Source organism: Delphinapterus leucas, chromosome 15, assembly GCF_059928025.1.
Source record: "Delphinapterus leucas isolate spDelLeu-1000000601 "Yukka" chromosome 15, BTC_Dleu_Yukka2, whole genome shotgun sequence".
Taxonomy (NCBI): domain Eukaryota; kingdom Metazoa; phylum Chordata; class Mammalia; order Artiodactyla; family Monodontidae; genus Delphinapterus; species Delphinapterus leucas.
The window spans coordinates 6,040,853-6,063,262 of NC_143143.1; the positions used below are offsets into that span (position 1 = coordinate 6,040,853).

At 50.4% G+C, this 22,410-nt stretch overlaps 1 protein-coding gene across 1 annotated transcript in view; it reads left to right on the plus strand.

Annotated features, from left to right (window-relative positions):
* The first annotated feature begins 553 nt into the window (after positions 1–553).
* Positions 554–22,410, plus strand: part of LOC111181914 (myosin-16) — a 28,545-nt gene continuing 6,688 nt past the window's right edge. The window contains exons 1-18 of the mRNA XM_089895467.1: positions 554–763; positions 3,145–3,288; positions 5,855–6,011; positions 6,613–6,640; positions 6,978–7,074; positions 7,937–8,029; positions 8,973–9,036; positions 9,407–9,505; positions 10,610–10,713; positions 11,521–11,659; positions 12,533–12,801; positions 14,394–14,564; positions 16,080–16,319; positions 17,971–18,097; positions 18,884–18,942; positions 19,859–19,946; positions 20,330–20,447; positions 21,632–21,752. Coding sequence (XP_089751593.1) covers positions 554–763; positions 3,145–3,288; positions 5,855–6,011; positions 6,613–6,640; positions 6,978–7,074; positions 7,937–8,029; positions 8,973–9,036; positions 9,407–9,505; positions 10,610–10,713; positions 11,521–11,659; positions 12,533–12,801; positions 14,394–14,564; positions 16,080–16,319; positions 17,971–18,097; positions 18,884–18,942; positions 19,859–19,946; positions 20,330–20,447; positions 21,632–21,752 — 2,328 coding nt within the window. The remainder of the gene's footprint in view (positions 764–3,144; positions 3,289–5,854; positions 6,012–6,612; positions 6,641–6,977; positions 7,075–7,936; positions 8,030–8,972; positions 9,037–9,406; positions 9,506–10,609; positions 10,714–11,520; positions 11,660–12,532; positions 12,802–14,393; positions 14,565–16,079; positions 16,320–17,970; positions 18,098–18,883; positions 18,943–19,858; positions 19,947–20,329; positions 20,448–21,631; positions 21,753–22,410) is intronic.

Here is a 22,410-nt window from a genome sequence, read left to right on the forward strand (position 1 = left end):
ACGTCAAAGTTGAGACGAGGGTAAGTCATATTTGGAGATGCCTGCTACAATGAAAGGAGAATAGCTGTGATTTCTGTTGGGGACAAGCCACAGCAGTGCTGGTACTACGGTGGCTTGTGGCCTCTGCTCAGACCTTAAGGGAAAATGAAAACCAAGTGGTAATTCTTTTCTCGTTCCAGCTCATGGTTAAAAGTGCATGCTTTAACCTCTCTTGGCCTTCGTCTTCTCCTCCATAAAATGGACTCCCTGATCCCTGCCTCACAGCCTTAGTGTGACGGGCATATGGGACCACAGATGCAGAAGTGTTTTGTGGTGGCTAGGGGTACACAACTCTGAGGAGTTATCAGCTTCTTTCTTATTCTTGGTTACTAAGATCTAATAGCAGCAAGACATTCAAAGTGACATGAGAGAAGCAGCCCCATGTCTCTCCCAGGCATTTGCCCCAGGCCATACAACAGTCTTGGCAAACTATCCTCTCTTTCTCCTCCAGCACCCAGGGAAGTCCTGGTTCCCGCCCGTGGTTCCTTCTTGCTCCTCCCTCAGCCAAGCCACAATGCCCAGTGCATCCAGAGGCGAATGTGGGGATGACGTGGACCCAATGCCCTTCCTGACACCTTCCGAAAAGGAGAGAATAGAAGCCATGAACAAGCCCTATGACATTAAGAGGTCTTGCTGGGTCAAGGATGAGAAGGAGGGCTTCATTTCTGGGGAGATCCAGTCCGAACAGGGCGACCAGGTCACCGTGAAGACGATCACCAACCAGGTGGGAGGGGAATAATCCCCAGGATGAAATTGAGCTTTACGAGTGGTGGACACCCGGGCTCAAGAGGCAAGGTGGCAAAAAGAGCAGATGCCTCCGAGTCCCCTGTGCTGGGTTCAAGTTCAGACTCAATGACACTCAAGCTGTGGGGCCCTAAGCAGGACACTTTCCCTCTCTGAGCTTTGGCTCTCTTACAACAGAGAGTCCAACATGATAGGACAGGAAAGTACTTTGTATGCTCTAAAACAGTGCATGTGTGAGACAGATTATCAGGAGAGTTACTTATCTTTAAAGCCCCAAATTATCTTATCTTTAATTCCCCTTTCATGGGGAATCTATTTTCTAAGAATGAGAAGGAACATCCCACCCATCAGGAGTGGCGCTATGTGCCCGTGATGGCATGAGGAATGCGAGACAGGGCCCCGGGACACCCTGGCCAACCTGAGTGAGCTCTCCAGCGTCATGAGCTACAGATGGTGGCACCAAGCCCTTTGCTGTATTGAGGTGGTGTGCTGGGGCTGGCTTGCCCTGGCTTGTAAGGATCTAACATAAACATTCGGGGGCTTTGCAACTGGTTGTTAAACCTTTGGCGGCCTGATGTCAGCCATGGTGGAACTGACAAATGGTACAAATCAGGGGTTTTTTCTTTTTTTTCCCATGCAGCTGGTTTACTAGCACACCACTCTCTGCTGGTCCACAGTGTTCAGCTACAAGGCGTGACTTGAGAGAGTGGATAGAAATTTTGGTTCATGAAACCCCTCCCCTAGGGCAGACTCCTGGGGAGGCGCTAGACCTTTTGCTTAACGCTTTCAATAACTTGATATAGTAGGATGTATGGACCCTATTTTGCAGAGGATCAAAGAGATTTTAGGTAATTTGCCTACAGTCACAAAGACAGAAAGTGATGAACTCAGATTCAAAGCTTGCCCATGTCAGTGCCCATGACCCCTCTACTGCCCCACCTTATCTTCCATGGTTGGGCTGCATCCGGGGAGTGTGAAGTCAATCCTTGGTTAATTTCACAAATAAAAGAACAGAGACATTCCATGATCAGAACTTGCAACGTCTAAGCTTTACTGTGTGCCTCCCCTCCCTTTGAGGGGAGTGGCCACAGAAAGATGAGGCTATAGCTGTGGTAAAGTGGGTTTGAACATGAAAGTCAAGCTTAACTCTCAGGAGAAACATCCTTTTCAGAAAGGCAGGGCACTGCAGTGTTGCCAGGAATGATGGATGATGAGAGTGGAGCCCCAGAGGCCCCAGTTTGGGTGCAATTTAAGGACAACACAACTTCTGTGAGCATCTGCGGTAGACAGGCCATCCAGCCGGGTTTGGGACAGAAAAGACCAGCTCGTGTGGCTCCTGCAATAAAGGCACAGGCTTCCATTTCTCTGCTGGGGCTGTAAGAGAAGAGTTTGCCTGTGGCGAGGACCAGAGATCAGCAACTACCAGAAATGGACTCTGAATGAAACCTAGCCTGACTTACTAGGGGTGTGGTGACCATTACTGGGTGGATTTTCCAGAACTGTCAAGATTTCAAATTATCTGCCTGTTGGACTCATAAATTATTAAAAGTCCCAGAAATCCCAGTAGGTGTTTAAGTCTCACATCTCAGGCTTCAGGCAGCTGAAAGATATTTGTTTTCTGGATCACATGTCTTGAGCTTCGGACCCAGACACTGCCATTTAAGAGCTGGCATGAGTTTTCATTTACAGAGGAAAAATTGGGGTGCAGAGCGGGGATGGGATTTGCCTGCTTGTGCACAGGAGCTCCAGACTCTTAATGCTATATTATTTTCACCTTAAAACATCTACTGCCCATCATTGTTGTCTTTTTTTTTGGTCTTGTTTGCTTGCTTGCTTGCTTTCAATTTTATACTTCAAGGTGGTTTGGTGGGAGCAGGGGAATGTCTTTTTATTTTTAATGGGAAAGTTCATTGCTATTTAGAAACCACTACTAATTCTCAAGGCAGAGAGCCAAGAGTCATATCTCTGCAAAGGGTCCCTGGGATCAGTGAGCAAGTTCTGATCAGCTACCAGAATGGACTTGGCTGGAAGAGAAACACAGGTTGGAGGTGCTCTGAATGTAGGGGAGGAACTTCAAGGTCTTTTTACTTGATGCCACTTAAGTTCATATAGTCCTCCCAGCAACCAGCCAAGGAAGCCACTGTCATCCCTACTTCAGAGGGGAGGCAGTTAGGGCTCATATGGCCTTGGAAGTTCTTCCCCATCCCAAGTCAATGAGACATAGCTGGACCAGGAGGTGGACTCACTGATTCCAGCTTTTTGCAGGACACCAGAGAGTGGGTAGTACCCTGTGCCCGATGCCACTGTGGCTGTGACAGTACTATGTCTTAATGCATGTGCTGCTGTGTCTTGACCCCCCAGACGCTCACCATGAAGAAGGATGATATCCAGCAGATGAACCCACCCAAATTCTACCAAGTCAGTGACATGGCCAACATGACCTTCCTGAACGAGGCCAGCGTCCTGGACAACCTACGTCAACGCTACATCAGCATGAGGATCTATGTGAGTGCCAGGGCTGGGCGTGGGGAGGAAGGGGAGGCTGCAGATCTTCTGCCCTCCCCAGCAACCCATACACATATGTCCGGGACAAGGGCAGAGGGACCACGCTTTTGACGTGTTAGAATTTCCACCCCAAGGCTTTGGCATCTCAGTGATGGTACGATCCCCATGGGCAGCTGACACACCCTTTGCTGAGGCTGTCATCCAGAAGTCTTCCTCCTGACCCCACCCCTGCAAACTCTCCAATCAAAACATCATTTTCCCCCTAGTGACTTCATGTGGCCTCAGTAGAGGTCCTTCCCTGTCTGTCCATCCACCCTCCGTCCATCCAATCATCTCTCCTTTCCTTCCTTCCTCCATCCCTCCTTTCTCCTTTCCTTCTAGCCAATTCCATCCAACCATTCATTCATTCAACGAACACTGAGCCCTGTGCTAGGATAAGCAAAGCGGGTTACCATCAGTCTCCCTGACAATCCTGGAAATTCTAAGACTTCCCGAAGGTGCTGGTGGCTAAACTTAAAATGGGATATAAGGAAGTTTTGGTGTTTGCCTCTCTAGATGTCTTTACTAAAAAGGAAAGAGGCTATCCGGTAGGACTAGGTGAGCTGGAGCCTGACTTCAAGGTTAGAGGCTGCTGGGGATTTCCTCTTCTGCGTTTTGGTGACAGCCAAGAGGACTGCCACATGCTTCCCCGCCTTGTCCTCCTCAATACTACTTTAGTTCCAGATTCAGACCCTCAGCAGCACCATAGCCCCATGCAGTGCTGGAGGACTGCACTGGAGCCCTGGAGGCTAGTGGGGCGTCACTGAACCTCAGCCTGGTAAGAGCCACATCTGCCCCTGGCTGAGCCTGGAGCTTTGGCTGAGAATGTCCGTGTGGGCTCAATGGCCAAGCTCAGGGCTGGTGCTTACTCAGGGCCCCCGTGCAGCTGACCCCTTGCTCCTGTGGGTGGCCACATCATGTCTTTGGGCTAAGGGGCTGCAGGCTCTGTGGAGTGTGGCCTGAGGAACCAGGGCAGGAGTCTCCTCTTAAATCCAAACACCTCAGTTGAACCACTGATTGAAAAACTGGGACAGGCAGGACAGCTCCAAGGTCCCGACTGCTGCCTTCTCGTGTCCCTCCTGCAAGGGTGGCGGGGGACCTCTCCTTTACGTTCTGACCCAAACAGGGACAGAACTAGCTTCTGGTCCACTATCTGCCCCACCCCACCCTGCAGACAGGGCTGGAGGGAAAGAGTGACTCAGTGGCTGGGTCCCGGGATGAGACACAGTGCATCAGCCTCTCAAGTCTTTACGTGGGTTCTCTTCTTCTTCTCTTTGCTCCCCTTTCTTTGGATCACTTTCTATTTAATAAGGTTCCCTTTAAAAATGCAATATATTGCAGCTCTGCTGAGGAGAAACTGGGGGCGGGTATCCCCACTTGGACCAAAATGGAAAGTTTTAAAGTTTACGTGAAAAGAGGGGGCACCAGAGGTCAATGTGAGTGTCCAGCAGGAGAAGTTTGGGACCCATGGATTTGGCCATTTCCTGCCCTCAAATAATTTCTTTCACTACCTCATTGGTTTCTCTGATTTTTAAAAACTGGGATGATTTCCTTTAAAAATTGCCATGGGGTGAAAAGAGAAGGTGGTGTCTCTTCTTAAGAGTAGATCAAACCCAGTTGTCCACCAGTTGGATTGTGTCCACATAGTAAGGACTCCATGAACTCTCATGGAAAATCTCCCCCATATAGTAAGTGGAAAAAGCAAGATATAAAACAGTATCATATATCACTTATATGTGGAACCTAAAATACGACACAAATGAACATACCTATGGAACAGAAACAGATTCACAAACAGAACAGACTTGTGGTTGCCAAGGGGGAGAGGGGGAGGGGAGGGAAGGATTGGGAGTTTGGGATGAGCAGATGCAAATTAATATACATAGGATGGATAAACAACAAGGTCCTACTGTATAGCACAGGGAACTATATTCAATATCCTGTGGTAAACCATAATGGAAAAGAATATGAAAAAGAATATATATATATGTATAACTGAATCACTTTGCTGTACAGCATAAATTAACACAACATTGTAAATTAACTATACTTCAAAAAACTTTTTAATTAAAAAAATAAAAATAAATCAGTATCATAGAATACTATTGCTTGTTTTAAAAACAAGGTGAGGGGATACGAACGTGTCTCTGGATTTGTTTGTATACATGCATCAAAAACCGTGGAAAGCGGTATTAGAAACCAACACAGAGCTTCCCTGTGGGAGGAGGGGGCGGTCACTGAGCAGCTGGGGGACTTTTTGCTGCGTATTTATCCATACAAATGACTATGTTATGGATTCAGATAATTAAGCCAAAAGAAAATGAAAGAGGTATATATTAAAGAGAAGGCTGGTTTTGTTTACTGAATAAAGACTCAGACATAGGTTTTGCCCCCAGAGAGAACATCACTGTACTTCTCTAGGTTGACAGGATGATCCAGCCAGGATGCTCTGTGATGCGCCAGGATACGGAGGGAAGAGGGCATCAGGAGGGAGGGCCAGCTAACCATCTTCCTTCTCTCCCGCCAGACCTACTCAGGCTTGTTCTGCGTGACAGTCAACCCCTACCGGTGGCTGCCCATCTATGGGGCCCGCGTGGCCAACATGTACAGAGGCAAGAAGCGTACGGAGATGCCGCCCCACCTCTTCTCCATTTCAGACGTCGCCTACCACGACATGCTCATGGGTGCGTGCAATGGGGTCCGCTGGGGCTGTCATGGCAGGGCAAGAAAAGTCCCTTTGCCATTGGGGCTCCAGGTGTATTAGACCCATGTGCTACCCAATCCCAACCCTGACCCCTCATCACCCGTTGAAGATTTTTTTAAATATTGCTCGGTGAATGCACTTGCTAAGTATCTGCCCTACCTCACACCCCATCTCATTTAAGCATCACAAAAACATGGGATGCCAAGCTAAATAATGTCCAGAACTCAAGTCAACCCTTAACCATTCCCTGTGCAATCTTCACCATACAGTACAACGTGATTTTTATTACTATTTCTCTTTATGTTGCTTACGACTAGGCAGCTTCATGGTACGGTGCTTATAGAAACAGAGTGGCTGGTAAATTTTTGGCCCGTTCTGCAAGGATGTGGGCTGCAGAGGCAGGCATGTAGCCTCAGACCCCATGGGATCCTAGGTCTTCGGTGTCTGTGGGCCACTGCAGCCATTCTCCAAGCCGGGTGGGATGCAGGGAGATGCAGACGGTGTGGTTAGGGTGATGCCAAATGTCGAGTTTCTAAGTGTTTTCTAATGACATTGTCCTGTTGACGGTTCCCTCCCTACAGAGCGTGAAAATCAGTCTATGCTAATCACGTAAGTGTCCCTCCTGCCTCTCAGTCTATAGATAAATAATTAGGTTTGTGTCTTACACATGTCAGTAAGCCTTCTTAGAATTAATTGGCGGGACTTTGTATGGAAATCTGCAGGCAGAGAGCGAGTGGGCTTAGCGGGGACGACTAAGGCTACATCCGCTAAACCGAGTGTGGGGGGGTGGGGGCCTCCATGTCCCCAAGTCCCCTTCTGCCCTACCCTGTCTGTCCCTGATGGGTGAGATGTGATGATGCCCAGCCCGTACCTTTCATCGTGTTACTTCTCCGCGGGCAATCTCCTCTTTGTCCTTCACTCGTCTGCTCTCGTTTTCCACCTGCAGCGGAGAATCTGGTGCAGGCAAGACTGAGAACACGAAGAAGGTCATCCAGTACTTTGCCAACATCGGAGGAACTGGCAAACAGTCCTCGGATGGGAAGGTAGGGCCGACTGGGCACAGCTGCTCTCTGGGTTAGGGCCGCTTTACAGATGAGGAGACGAAGGCTTAGAGGGAAGCGACTTGGGTGGGGACCCATAGGGAGAAGGTGGCTGCAGTCCCAGATCTGACCCACTGGATGGACTCTGATACCCCAGGCCACGTTTGCCCCCAGAAGTGCCAATGCTAGAGCCCCTTGTGCTTAGCGGGGGTAGAAAGGGGAATGCCAGCTCCTGGTTAAGCTGCTTCTGCAGGCCCTGGCAGCCCCAGAGCGCAGGGAGCACTAGCTGGGCCAGCAGCAGCTGTAAAAAGCTGACAAAAGGGACTTTCCTGGTGGCGCAGTGGTTACGAGTCTGCCTGCCAATGCAGGGGACACGGGTTCGTGCCCCGGTCCGGGAAGATCCCACATGCCGCGGAGAGGCTGGGCCCGTGAGCCACGGCCGCTGAGCCTGCGCGTCCGGAGCCTGTGCTCCGCAACGGGAGAGGCCTGCGTACCGCAAAAAAAAAAAAAAAAAAAAAAGCTGACAAAGAGGAAAGGAAGACTTCGGTGGAAGACCAGGGATGCCCAGGGAAGGGTTTTCAGGTTCACATAGGAATCTCTCCACCAAGAGCAAAAGGAAGAAATAGCAGCTAAGAGTCAAAACCTCTCATCTGGCAGTGGCCCTCCAATGTCAGGGTCTGCAGGGTGATAGTCCTTACTTAGGCGGTGGCCCTCCTCCCAGGTCCCCTCTAGTCCCGCTCTCCCTGCCTCCCCAAGGCTGTGCCCCTCCTGGGTTCCTGGCACATACACCACTGTCATGTGAAAGCCCTGGGTCCCCACGCAGCAGCCGACAGGCCACCCCACCTTGTGTTTCTCTCTGGGTCAGGGGTCCCTGGAGGATCAAATCATCCAGGCAAACCCTGTGCTGGAGGCATTCGGGAACGCCAAGACCACCAGAAACAACAACTCCTCCCGTTTCGTAAGTGTGACAGCGGCAGTGGTGGCCCTGGGGGTGGCAGGACAGGCATTATCACCCCATTCCAAAGAAGGAAATCAGGGCTGATTGAAACTCACCAATGGGATGAGTCAAGTCATGGCATCTCCTTCCCAGAGATTTTTATCCGTCAGGGTCTATATCAACTAGAGTCCAGTTCAGTATTGAAATCCAGGTGCTTGAATGCAGAGATGTGGGTACACAGTGATGGAGGGGCTGAGAAATTAAAACAGGAGAGCCAGAGATTTGCAGTGGCTGGAAGCTGACAACGTCCCGCCCCTGACCAGGGGGACCATGGCTGGCAGGATGTAGGAGAGGCGCTGTCCCCAGGGCACTGGTGGATTCTGAAGCTGGTCTGGTGGGAGCTGGGGTCATAGAAGGAGCTCTGTAGTGCCCCGCCTTTCCCTGCTGAACCCCCATCTCCAGCTGGGGCCTCTCACTGCCTGGGGAAACAGGGCTGGGCAGGGAGGAGGTGGGGGCAGGTGAGTAGAGGTGAGGGCAAAAGGTGATGGAGATACAGAGAGTCCTATTTCCAGGAGAGTTTGTCCTTGGTTCTGCCAAAGGTCAGGGAGAGGGATGTGGTGTCTCTCCATAAGGAGACGTGGTACAGCACCCCCATATGTGGCTGGTCAAATTCCCACCACTCCTGCCTCAAAGCCGAATTCCAAAGGGCCCCAGCCCCTCCTGTGGGGCACTCGTCTGCCCCACAAGGTCCCAAAGCCGCAGGCTATCCCCAGACCCTAGATTTAGCTCCAACACCCTCCTTCTCTGCCCATCCGAGTGGGAAACCCACAACTCCACATACAGCCGCCTCTGGCTCAGTTACCTTCCTGCAGTGCCCTTAGAATTCGGGGGGCGGGGCGGCCAAACCCGGGTCGCAGGTTGGTCTAGAGCTCCCTCACAACCCTCCCCTCTCCTCCCTGCTCAGGGAAAGTTCATCCGGATCCACTTCGGAACTACAGGCAAGCTGGCCGGAGCTGACATCGAGAGCTGTGAGTCAGGCTGCTTTTGGAGGGTTCTTGGGGCTGGGACCAGCTACACAATGCGTGGGGTACAGCACACAATGAAAACGCGGGGCTCCTTGTTCAAAAAGTGTTAAGAATTTCAAAACAGCAGCAGAGGGACTCAAATGTGGGGTCCTTCTGAACACAGCCTGCCACACCCAGGAGGCCGGCCCTGCCCCCGGATTCCCCCCCATCAGGAGCCAGCCCCAGCCCAGGCCGTGGGCCTGGGGCAGAAGAAGAGTGGACCCATGACTGGCCATGGCACTGGGCTTTATGGGGAGGGGAGCCCTGCTTTTCATGGAGCCCTGAACTCCAGGAGAATGGGCTGAACTCATGGGCATGTCTTATTCTTTTCCAGATCTCTTAGAGAAATCTCGTGTCATCTCACAGCAAGCAGCTGAGAGGGGCTACCACATTTTCTACCAGATTCTCTCTAACAAGAAGCCTGAGCTTGTCGGTAAAGATCTTTATGTCTGTCTGACTGTCCCTTAACTCGCTTTTCCTCTGTTTTCAATAACGAAAGAATTCCCATGTATGGAAGGTTTGGTGTCATACCTGCAGTTCTACATGAATCCCTTTAGTTTAGAGTTATGTGAAGAGGTTACAGGGAAGTGTCTCAAAGTTCTACTCACATCCATCTTCACAACAGACTATCAGGCTTCACACTATTGTTGGCCCATTTCACAGATGGGGCCTTGAGATGCCTGCAACTCATGGCTGAGACATGGACCTGGGATATAGGGCTTTAGACCCCCCACGTCTTGCTCGGACAGCAGCAGGAATGTCAGCCCAGGACGACTGCATGTAACAGGCTCCCCTCTGAGTGGACGTAGCCCACTGAGTGCACAGCTTGGCAAGCACACTGCACTCACCCCCTCAGCTTGATGCCCTTGTGCAAGCAACAACCTGCTCAACTGTCCATGGCAGACCTGCTCAGAATCTAAGGTCCAGAGAGGGATGAAGACTCAATCTTCCACATACACACCTCCTAACCTAGCCAGAAACTAAGGCATTGAGTATCATCCCCCACCCATTTCTTGCATCCATGTCTCTTCCAAGAGTGAAAAAACAAACATAGACCAAGAGGGGCACGTATTTGAAGAAAAATAGAAGTGAGCATATTTCTTTGTAAAGGTGACAACATCCCATGCATATTATATGCAAGTGATTATTATTGCCTGCTGCAATTGTCCTGTTACCTTCTGCCTTTGAGTGCGACCTGCTCTTTACAGGACAGAGAAAGGAGAAAGATACGCACTCATTTATTCCAAAAATATCTACTGGTTGCCTACTAGGTGCCAGGTACTGGGCCAAGCGACAAAGGGCACAACCAAGTTCCAGAGACCCTCTTGCCACTCTAAAGTTCTTCATATGCCCTGTTCAAGTCCCTCCTGACTCTGGGTGATCCCAGAGGGCAGGGACCACGTCGTATTCAGCCCTGTAACCCCCATGATGACACCACCATGCCTGGCACATGGGAGGCATGTAGAGATATGGGTTAAAAATGAAGAAGAAAACCACGTGTCACCAAGCTGCTAACCTGCTTTCCTGCTCTTGGCAGAGAGTCTGCTGCTGGTCCCCAACCCTAAGGAGTACTTCTGGGTGAGCCAGGGTGTCACCATGGTGGATAACATGGACGACGGGGAGGAGCTGCAGGTCACAGACGTGAGTACTCAGCGTGGCTGGGGAAAGACAGGGAAACTTTGGGGCCCTGCAGGCACTGCCACCAGTACTGGGTGGGTCGGGGATCGGGGGGGACACTCAGAGCCACCAGGCAGCAGCCTGGATTCTCCCATGGAGATTTCTGGGGTTTGCAGCTGGCATTTTTCCCAAGGCTGTCGTAGCAAGCAGCTTCTCTTTGCAGAGTTGAACTGGAATGCGATAGGGACTTAAGGGGGCCAACTACTCCAAGTGACTTTTCCTCCTCCCCAGCCCAGCTAGATGTGACCCTCTAGTCCCACCAGTTCCCACGGCACCCTCTCTCTCCTTCTTTGTGACATGGAGCACCTGAGAATTCTGTTAGGAATATTGTGTACTCCCTCCTCCCTGACAGCCGAATTGATTCCTGATGCACCTTTGCCTTCCCCTTCTCCTGGTACCTAGCTAGGAGCCTAAACAGTAATAATGATGGGAAGAATAACACTACTTCCTGGTTATTATTATGTGTCAAGCACAGGACTAAACATTTACACATCACTTTGGTTTATCCTAATGATCACCTACCACCACCCATTTTGCAGAAGACTAAACTGAGGCCAGAGAGGTTAAATAAATACAACGACTATCTCATGGAGCATCTGGTCTGGACTCCTTGGAGGAAAACAGTCCTCTCTCTCTCTGGTCAGGGTGTGTCTGACCTCCAGAGTCCACAGCGTGCCGCAGCAGCCCATAGGTGCCACCCCATGGTGGCCTCCACTCTGTGGAACAGGGAGCCAGGAGTTTCTTGGCTTTCTTCTCCCTGTGGCCTTGCAGGTAGCCTTTGATGTGCTGGGCTTCAGCTCCGAGGAGAAGATCGGCGTGTATAAGCTGACTGGGGGCATCATGCACTTTGGCAACATGAAGTTCAAGCAGAAGCCCAGAGAGGAGCAGGCTGAAGTGGACACCACGGAGGGTAGGTGTGGGGCGGAGGCCATGCAGGGAGGAAGCAGCCGGCGGGGGTAGGGGCTCGGGGCTCTCTAGGGCTTCCTGCACATTTCAGAGACACGCTGTAAACCGAGAATGTTCCTTTGATATCCAGACATCAAGATCCTTGGGAAGGCATGACAGAGTCGGAGACATAATTTTGGCTTCTATATTGCTTTGCCCCTTCACCTTGAGCAAGCGTGGAAACCGTATCAGACCTCTGTTTTCTTTTTTTTTCCCTCATTCTTAAATTGTTTTAATTGATGTATAGTTGATGTATAATAGTATATAAGTGACAGGTGTACAATATAGTGCTTCACAATTTTGACAGGTTATACTCCATTTATAGTTATTATAAAATATTGGCTATACTCCCTGTGTTGTACAATATACCCTTGTAGCTTATTTTATACCTAATAGTTTGTACCTCTTACTCCCCTACCCCTATATTTCCCCTCCCCCGCTTCCCTCTCCCCACTGGTAGCCACCAGTTTGTTCTCTATATCTGTGAGTCTGCTTCTTTTTGGTGATATTCACTAGTTTGTTGTATTTTTTAGATTCCACATATAAGTGATATCATACAGTATGTGTCCTTATCTGTCTGACTTATTGTACCTACCATAATGATCACCAAGTCCAGCCATGTTGCTGCAGATGCCAAAATTTTGTTCTTTTTATGGCTGCATAGTATTCCACGGTATATCTATGGCACAGCTTCAGATCTCTGTTTTCTTGTTGGCAACATGGGGGTCTCCTCCCCCTCCCCCCAACCCCTTCTCTAAACACGATAGACAGTGCTGGGGTTCTCTGGGGCAGGGCACCATCTTTCTTTCACTCACCTGCTTCTTCCGTCCCTACTCAGTGGCCGACAAAGTCGCCCATCTCATGGGTCTCAATTCTGGGGAGCTCCAGAAGGGCATCACCAGGCCCCGGGTCAAAGTAGGCAACGAGTTTGTGCAGAAGGGCCAGAACATGGAACAGTGCCAGAACTCCATCGGGGCCCTGGGCAAGGCCATCTATGACAAGATGTTCAAGTGGCTGGTGGTCAGGATCAACAAGACCTTGGACACCAAGATGCAAAGGCAGTTCTTCATCGGGGTGCTGGACATTGCCGGCTTCGAGATCTTTGAGGTGTGTCTGGCCTCGCATTCCGTCTCTGCTTTGGGGTGGCCACCCTCCTTTGATAAGTGACTTTTCACCAAGGTTCTCTTGTTTCCTTGGACCTGGGGCCGGCCGATCTCAGTCTGCTCCTGGCTCTCTGGCTTCTGGCTTCTGGCCTCCGGAAAGTTCCATCTTCATTTGTACGGTGCCAAGTCACAAAGAACGGGGAGAACATAACAGATAGAATGAGCGCCGTGCTGGCTGGATCCAGCCTGTACTGGCTCACCAGAACTGACTGGTGAATTTTCAAGAACTCTGTGACCAGTTGCCATCCTGTTGACACATGTCCGAGGTGTACTTACACCATGGAGATCAGCCAACACTACAAATCAGGCTTTTTTTTTTGAGAGGGAGAGCTGATTTATCAGCACACTACTGGTGGCTCCCACCTCTTGCCCACAAAAATGAGGCTCAGGTCTCATCATAAGACGAGTGCCGTGGGTCAGGAAGATTTTACCTTTGTAATTGGAGGCAGCATGATTAGGAGTCGGGAGACCTAGTTCTGGACTCGGGCTGGCCACCAACTAGCTGTGTGGCCTTCGGACAGTGGTGATCCCTCTCTGAGCCTCAGTTGTCTCAACTCTAAAATGAGCAGTCTGGAAGAGATGACCTCTAAGGTCCATTTCAGCTCCACTGTCCTATTATTCTAAGATTTCTACTAGCCACAGATGGGTTAAAAAAAAAATAGTTTAGCCCAATTTCTCTCAGGCTCTAAAAGGCTAATGTGGCTGCTGTCTATAGTAGAATCATTTAATTCCGTAGGTGGAAAGAACCTTAGAGAGAGTTTCCAAACCACGCCGCCTGGACTCCTGGGCAGCCGCTGATGGCCAGCAGGGTGAGGCCAGGGAGTAAGGATGACACCTGTGTCAACAGCAGGGCAGGTGCAATAGACAAATGGGGCTGGAATCCCAGCTCCTCCACTTCCAAGCTGTGTGCCTCTGTGTCCCCATCTCTGATGAGGACACTCATCATTCTTGCCTTGTAAGGGTTTTGAGCAGATGCAGCTTAGCCAGGGTCTGACACACGTACTTGCTCCATGCAGGTTGCTCTGTGATGACAATGGCACCTCTCCTTTGACCTGTTTTTCATATGGGGCTTCAGCAGGGGGTTTCATTCAGAGAAAGCAGTCTCTGGTTTAAAAAAAATAAAAAGGATTATAAACCCCTCAAACAGCTTCATCCTCCAGATGAGGATGAGAAAAACCAGAGAGAGAGAGAACTGTCTAAAGGCACACAGGAGGTCAAACCCATAAAGCATCTCAAATGATCCATCTCTAGAAATAAAATGATGTTCATTAACCACATGGGGCCAGAGTCTGAGTTTTGGGTACTGGCAACAGCATTGGGTGGCCCGGGCTCTGTGCCTTTGCAGGGGAGGGTAGCTGAGAAGGGCTTCTTGCAGGGCCGATGGGAGCACTGACCGAGTGGTGGGTGCATCCGGGGAAATGCCAGACACTGGTCGGCCCTCAGCAAGCTTTAGCTCTGCTTGTGGACCAGCTCTCAATCCGGGGAGAGACTGTCTGCATCCGGGCTAATGCGCCTCTTTCTGTCTTCCTGCCACAGTTCAACAGCTTCGAACAGCTGTGCATTAATTTCACCAATGAGAAGTTGCAGCAGTTCTTCAACCACCACATGTTCGTGCTGGAGCAGGAGGAGTATAAGAAGGAGGGCATCGACTGGGTCTTCATCGACTTTGGCCTTGACCTGCAGGCCTGCATCGACCTCCTGGAAAAGGTACCACGCTTCTCAAAGGAGGGGCTTGGAGCGAGGTCGGGACTCTGGGGCACATCTCAGGAAGGGATTTCACTGGGGCCTGTGGTTTCGGGGGAGTCAGCAACATGGCAGATGACCTCAGTTTATCTGACCTCAAGCTTCCTCTCTGCAAAATGGGTACAACAGTCACTGCAATGGCCACTGTTAGTTCGGCTGTTTTATGCCTTCACTCATTGGATCATCACAAGCTACCAATGGTGGGGAGGAATTTATTATAACCATTTCACAGAATTTATTATAAACATTTCACATTGAGGCACAGAAAAAGGAAGTCACCTATCCAAGGTCATCCATCCTATGAGTGGCAGAGTTGGGTTTTAACCAAGGCCATCTAATAGCCTCCCCTGTAATCACACCATAGGGAATGTTTTAACAAATGGCCTCATTCAGGAATATATAGGATTAGCAAATGCAAATTATTATATATATAATGGATAAACAACAAGGTCCTACTGTATAACACAGAGAACTATCTTCAATATCTTGTGATAAACCATAATGGAAAAGAATAGGAAAAAGAATGTGTATATATATATATGTATAACTGAATCACTTTGCTGGACAGCAGAAATCAACACAAAATTGTAAATCAACTACACTTCAATGAAATAAATCTTTTAAAAAAATTTAAAAGAAAAGAAAAAATAATGTATACTGTTTGATTAAATGCAGAAAAGGGATAGAAAAAGGACATTAACAAGACAGATGACAAAATTTGAACAAAGTCCGAACAGACTTTGATTTCTTAGTTTGATTTCGTAGTTTTCATCATTATGTACAGAGGTTATGGTAACATTTGGAGAAGTTGGATGAAGGATATACAGGAATGCTTTGCACCATTTTTGCAAGCCTGAAATTATTTCAAAGTAAAAAGTTAAAAAATAAAGAAAGAACATACCTTGTCTCCGAGGTTCACCCTCAGGCCCGTCATAGAGAAGCTATCATCCAGGCAGTCAGGGGTCTTCAATAGGGGCCAGGCTTACCTCCTTGGAAAAGTCTCCAAAACAGGCAGTGGACTGCCTGTCCCGCAATACCTACAAATACCTGCCTGTCCAGCTGTCACATAGCCTGAAATGCCCTCATGCTGGAGCTTTGGGATCAAGCGTTGCTTTCTTCCAGGAGTCTGCTTTAGAAGAGAAAACAGGTGTCATTGATGATGTCACCATTTTTCTGAGAGCCAAGCCTGCCTGGCACCACTATCTGGGTGGGATTAGCATTTGGGGAGCTATGTAGCCCCCTCAGAGACGTCAGTCTTCCCTTCTCTTGGACCTGATGAATTCTAGCCTCTTTCAAGTCTAAAAGGTCGTGGCATTCAAAGGCCATGGAAGACTAGACCATTCCCAGAGGTCACTGCCCAGAGTTCTGCCTCCTGGCCGGCCATGTGGGGTCTGGGGCACCCCTCCCACCAGCCCCAGGCCAGCACCAGAGTCACCCCATCGGCCCCCTCCAATGCCATCCACTCCTCTTCCCTTCTAGCCCATGGGCATCTTCTCCATCTTGGAGGAACAGTGTGTCTTCCCCAAGGCCACCGACGCCACATTCAAGGCAGCCCTGTACGACAACCACCTGGGCAAGTCCAGCAACTTCCTCAAGCCGAAGGGGAGCAAGGGCAAGGGGCCCGAGGCCCACTTCGAGCTTGTCCACTATGCAGGCACCGTGAGTACCTCCTCGGCACCCTCTGTGTCCACCTGCCTGGTGCCTCCAGCTCCCACAAATGTAGGTCTGTCCTGCCACACCCTCGCTGAGGCCTCCTCCCTCCCCCTAACGCAGCCACCATCGAACAGGGTGATCAGTTGATCGAAAAGACCTCTGGCTTGTACTTCCTCCTCACTTCTCCCTCGAGGAGTTCCAAAGCAATCTAGCCAAGGATGCCCAGCAGTTCATGCCCTCAGACCCGCCAGGGCCATGCCATTGTCTATGGCCCTTCATTTGACGGCTGAACTTCGATCTTGGTCAGAAATGGCGATGTCTGCAGGGAATTCCCTGGCGGTCCAGTGGTTAGGACTCCATGCTTCTACTGCAGGGTGCATGGGTTCAATCCCTGGTTGGGGGACCTAAGATCCCACATGCCACGCAGCAAGGCCAAAAAAAAAAAAAAACCAGACAAAACTTGCAAAAAGAAGGAAAAAAAGTCCATGAGTCCATCAATTATTCCCCAGTTGACTCATTCATCCCTCTGACAGCACGTGGCCACCAAACTAACAAGGTGACATTTACGGAGTGGCTTTTTCACTCATGACAAACCTAGTCCTTGGGGAAGAGGGAAATTAAGTACAGCCAGGACTCAGGTTTATTTGAATAATTGATGGGGGAAACAATCAGTGTTGCCATCAATGCCAATGCCTCCTGTTACCAAGGAGTTTGTTGAGCCTCTCTGGGTTTCGCTGCAGGGAAATGGCAGGCTTAGGACAGAGCTGTCAGGAAAGCTGCTGTTGGACTGGGCATCGGGGCTTTTATGATCTCAACAACCATGATAATGCCAACTACTGGCCAAATGGACTGTGCCGCTACCCAGAGCAAACGGGCTTGGGACCGAATTGCAGTGTTCCACCCCACCCTCCACGATGAAATGAGAAGGGCTCGGTGTTTGTAGCAATGGGACATCCAAAGTCAAATGGGGCCTATGCACTTCCAAGAAGGCTCTAAGATGAGGCCCAGAGGTTATGAATGTCATACACCACATAGGAGAAGGAAAGCCCAAAGGTTTTGTCTTCTCATCTGTGTCCCTAGGCTCTCCGTGCTCAACGGAAGGATCTGAAAGGCACCTTCCTCTTTGCCTCTCCAGCTGGGGCTACATGGCAAAATGGGAACCAGAAATTAGTGGATGTCCAATTACTTGGACACAGGAAGCCCCCAGTTTGGATGGATGGAGCCCAACTCCCACCAGGCAATGGCGGGGGGATGTGTGCTTCTCAGCAAGGAGAGAACAGATGCCCTTGTAGGGAGTTCTTCATGTTGCTTGGGATGCCACTGGTCAAGGTCAATCACTGAGCCAGGAATAAGATCAGCCAACCTGGGTAGAAGACGACCCAGGGGTCAGGGAGGCTCAGTGTGGCCAGCAAAGCAAGACATGTAAAAGAAGGTCACACCTGGCAAAGAGTAGCTGGGGAGTCCTGGTGTGTGGGTAAGCTCAGAGACAGGGTGCCCTAGACAGGCGAACTGCAAATGCCCAAGAGATGGGGGTTCATGGACATCCCGGGACTCCAGGCAAGTCATCAGGACAGGAACTGAAGTCTCAGGATATGGGGCTGAAGGTTGGTCCTGGGAACCCAGAGTAGACAGAGATGTAGGTCGAGGTTCTGGCTGTGGGACCTGAAAGGTGGAATCTGGGCCTGAAATGTAACCACTGGCATTTGCCCCCTTCCAGGTGGGTTACAACATCACGGGCTGGCTGGAGAAGAACAAAGACCCCCTGAATGAAACAGTGGTGGGCTTGTTCCAGAAATCAAGCCTGGGGCTCCTAGCCCTTCTCTTCAAAGAAGAGGAGGCTCCAAGTATGGCTGACCCCTCGTGTGTCCAGTCTCTCTGTGCCGATACCCTTTAGCGGCCCGAAGTAGAAAAAAAAGAAAACAAAAACTCTCATATTTGACTCTTGTTGAATGAATGAATGAACGAATGAATGAATGAATGAATGACAAGTTGCTTGAGATCAGCTATGGATGCTACTGCAATAAAGAGGTACAGATGCATCCTGGGAGCTTCTTCCATCAACCAAATTGATCACTGGGCCCATACCATGTCTAGGTGGAGCGATATTGCTTTGGAAAAGTTGATGCCCAAAAGCTCTGTGCTTATTTTCTGCTCCCTGCTCTCCTGTCTGAGCTAAATGTCAAGCTCAGTTCTGCCTCCTACCCAGTAGAGGTCCTGTGACCCATAGGAGAACACCCAACAGGGCCGCCACTTAGAGGGACAAGAACGGCAAATTTCCTTGGGCTCAGAGATGTGTGCACCACCAGCATGCAATTCCTCCAGATGGTGTGGGTTCTTCCTCCTCCCCAGGCAATGACAGCAGTGTGTTGCTTTGGGCCAGCCCTAAATCGCAAAGGGCTACAGACCCTCCAGGAAGCACAGCACGCCTTGTGACTGTTATGCCACAGTCAGCCCGTTCACCCTCTCCCTGGTAGATCTCGTTTTCCTGGTGTGGGGGTCCCACCTCATCTAGTCCCCAGACAAGTCCTTTCAAAACCAGAGAATGCACGTCCTTGACACAGAGCACTGAATGGGGCTGCCTGCCCCCGTGCTGGGTACTGATGTGAAACATGCTTATCTCTCTTCCTCAGCTGGAAGCAAGAAGCAGAAACGAGGGTCCTCCTTCATGACCGTCTCCAACTTCTACAGGGTAAGTAGGGGCTGCCCCACAGGCCACCTTGTGACCACTGCCCCCAACCATCCCTTGCAATGGTGTAGTGGTCTGGCTGCCACCTCATGGCTCAGGACAAAATGATTTCATTTCTATGCCTATGGTTGCCTCTTTCATTTCAGGGGTCCGTTTCCTTCTGAAGAGAGCGCAGAACCACAGGACCATAGGGCAGAAAAAACCCTTAAAGATGGTCCAGTCTAACTGCGTTGTTTCAGGTTGAAACCCAGAGGATGATGGGACGTGCCCAACATAACAAGTGGAAATATCAGTGCCTAAGATCTTGTGCTGGCAGGTCTTCTGGGCTGGGCACAACTTCCACAAAGTTTGGGCACTACTGGCAACATATTCCAAGGGCAGAAATGTAGCCAATGGTGAGATGTTGCACAAAGAATGATTTCAATACTTCCCAAGGATCCAGCTGTCCTGAGGCAGAGTGGGCCACCTCATTGGACGTATCCAAGTGCAAGAGGAGGGATCATCTAGTAGGGAAGTTAAAAATGGTGAGGGATTTGTCCACACAGGCACTACGGTTCCTTCTAGTAGCAAGATTCTACGATGAGCCAGCACTGAACTCAGAGGGTCCCTCTTTCTGTAAAACATGTCACTTTGGGCAAGTTACTGGACCTTTGAGAGCATCACTATCTGACAGAACTTTCTGCGATGATGGAAATGTTCTCTTCTGTTCAATATGGCAGCCACTGTCCAATATGCTGTCCAGTACGACAGCCACTAGCCACATGTGGTTAGTGAGTACCTGAAAAGTGGCTGGTGTGACCAAAGCACTGAATTGTAATTGTAATTAAATTAATTAAACTCTAAACAAATACCTCTCCTGAGCATGGGTGTCCTGCAACACCAACACCGAGCTTCACTCTTTCTTTCCCTCTACCCCCAGGAGCAGTTGAACAAGCTGATGGCCACCCTCCACAGCACCTCCCCCCATTTTGTCCGCTGTATTGTCCCCAATGAGTTCAAGCAATCAGGTACATCATGGGGACATGTCTCCCAGCTGGAAGTCCTTGGGATGTGTGAAGTTGGGGGTCACTCCAAATTAAGTCCACTTTTTAATCACCAGGAATGACTGGGGTAAAACGGGGCATTGAAAGAACCTCCAACAGTGAATCATCCAAACAGCATGTTCTAGCTACTTTGTAAAGCAGAGTGGTGCCCACCTAGGCAGAAGTCACACTCAGGAGAGCCTTTGGGCCTTGGCTGAATTGTGGGGGACCTGGGACACCCTGGGCAGTGACTGGAGGAGATTAGGGTTGAAGAGCTGGATATTCAGTTCAGCCTCCTTGAGTGGCAAGGAGTGGCCTAGGGTACCCTAGGGTAGTGACTCCCCACCCTGCGCCCTCCCTCTTGGCAGGTGTGGTGGACGCCCACCTGATCATGCACCAGCTGGCTTGCAATGGAGTCCTGGAAGGCATCCGTATTTGCAGGAAGGGCTTCCCAAACAGGCTGCAGTACCCAGAGTTCAAACAGAGGTGAGTGATGTCTTCCCGATACCTTGAGTACAGTTCTCGGTCTCCAGGGGTTGACTCTTGATAAGTGTAGTCCCATTGGAGCAGACACTATGGGTACAGTGATGGACACTATCTCACTGTCTACTTCAGTACACAATGGCCCAACTCTGAATAGCCAGCACCTGCATTTCTTTGCCCGAGGGCTCTCTCTGGCTGCTAGAGCCTGCTTTGCTACTTGGCAGGCTGAAAGTATCAGGAATTAATGCCTCCCCAGGAGCAGCCCTCGACCAATGACTAAGGACACTTGGCATATAAATGCTTCAGCTCCCTCACCCTGATGATGGGCTAACTCTGAGGCATGTTCTATACTGGCTCTCAGACAGCTGTGTGTTGGTAAATGTTTAACAATGGGTCCTCCAAGTTAAATTTTTTTTAAAAAAAAAAGAAGCCCTAATTTGTAATATCTTCCGATTTCCATGGTATAAATACTCCCACCACGGCTGACTTCAAGCTACCAATATGACATCACTGAATGCAGGGTTGGGGAGAGATGCACACAGGCGCTTGTGAGCCAGGGGGAGCTGTTCCCAGCACACAAGGGTCCCCCAGCAGCCTGAAGCCCCAGTTACCTGTTCTGATAACTGGCTTGATAACATGCCTTTTGCTGGCCTCCCTGACCCACTCCCCAACTCTGCCACCTCTCAGATAAACTACTTGCACTTGAATCCTGGTCTCAAGGTCTGATTCTGGAGGAACCCAAACTGAGACCTCCACCTGAGAGGTTAATTTGCTTCGACCCCTTCCCTAATTGCTAGAACATAGGACCACAGATTGATGGAGCAAGAAGGGTCACTAGAGGTCATCTTGTCCAAGCCCTCTGAAGTTCCTAGCTGGGGAAGGACTAGGGGAGCTACTGGCAGGTCAGGAAAAGAAGCAGTTCTCCCATGTCTGGAGGAAAAGATGAAGAAGGAAAGATTTTGGTGCCTTCATTTCTAAGCCCATCTCCCCGCTGAACTTCCAACCCACACCGACATCTACTCCCCAGCGTCTCCTGTCAGTCCCCTCCCTCTGCCTGCCATGGGCCTCTGCGAAACAAGTCTAATCCCTGATTTGAAGGCCACCTCACAGGTCGATGATAACTGAGGGTGGACTTCCTGGGCTGCCAACTTGGGGATGATGGGGACTGCCATCGCCTCTCCCGACAGGTACCAAGTGCTGAACCCCAGCGTGATTTCTCAGGGGTTCGTGGACAACAAGAAGGCCTCAGAGCTGCTGCTCGGGAGCATCGCCTTGGATGTGAATGAATACAAAATCGGACACACCAAGGTAGGGTCTTCCCACTCAGGCTTGTCCCAAGAAGGTGGGTGTCAGGGTGTGAATTCCAGCTCAGCCGTAGACCAGGTGGTCAAGCCCCTCAGCTGCTGAGAGCCTCTGTGCCCTCTTCTGAAAAAATCAGGGCTGGTAAAGCCAATCTCACAGGATTGGGAGTAGCATGCGTGAGAACCCAGCTCAGACAGAGAGGTACTCAATAAACAGGAGAATATTAGGACTGCATGGGCCACAGATTTCTCAGAATAAAAGCAGCCGATCGGAATCAAGGTCCTGGACTGGACCGGGGCACCACGGTACGTGTGTGGGCGAGGTCTGGGGGTGAAGCGCCCTAATCCCAGCCCACCCACACCACGAGTCCCAGCCCTGAGTTGGCAGGCGAGTCAGGGTTGACTCAGACCGAGCGGCCGCCTGATCCTGACTCATGGGGCCCATGTCTGTCCCACTTCCTGGCCCCGCAGAGTCCTGTCAGGATTGTAAGGGCCAGGCTGATGGTGGGAGGTGCCCATCGACACCTGCCCAACCAGACTGCACCCCAACGTGACAGTCAGGGTGATGCAAGAGGGGCCCTGGCTTTGCCTCAGGCTCGGAGCCTGCTGCCGTGCAGCATGGAGTGGGTCACTTGACCGTCCTGGTCTCGTGGGGGGCATAGGCA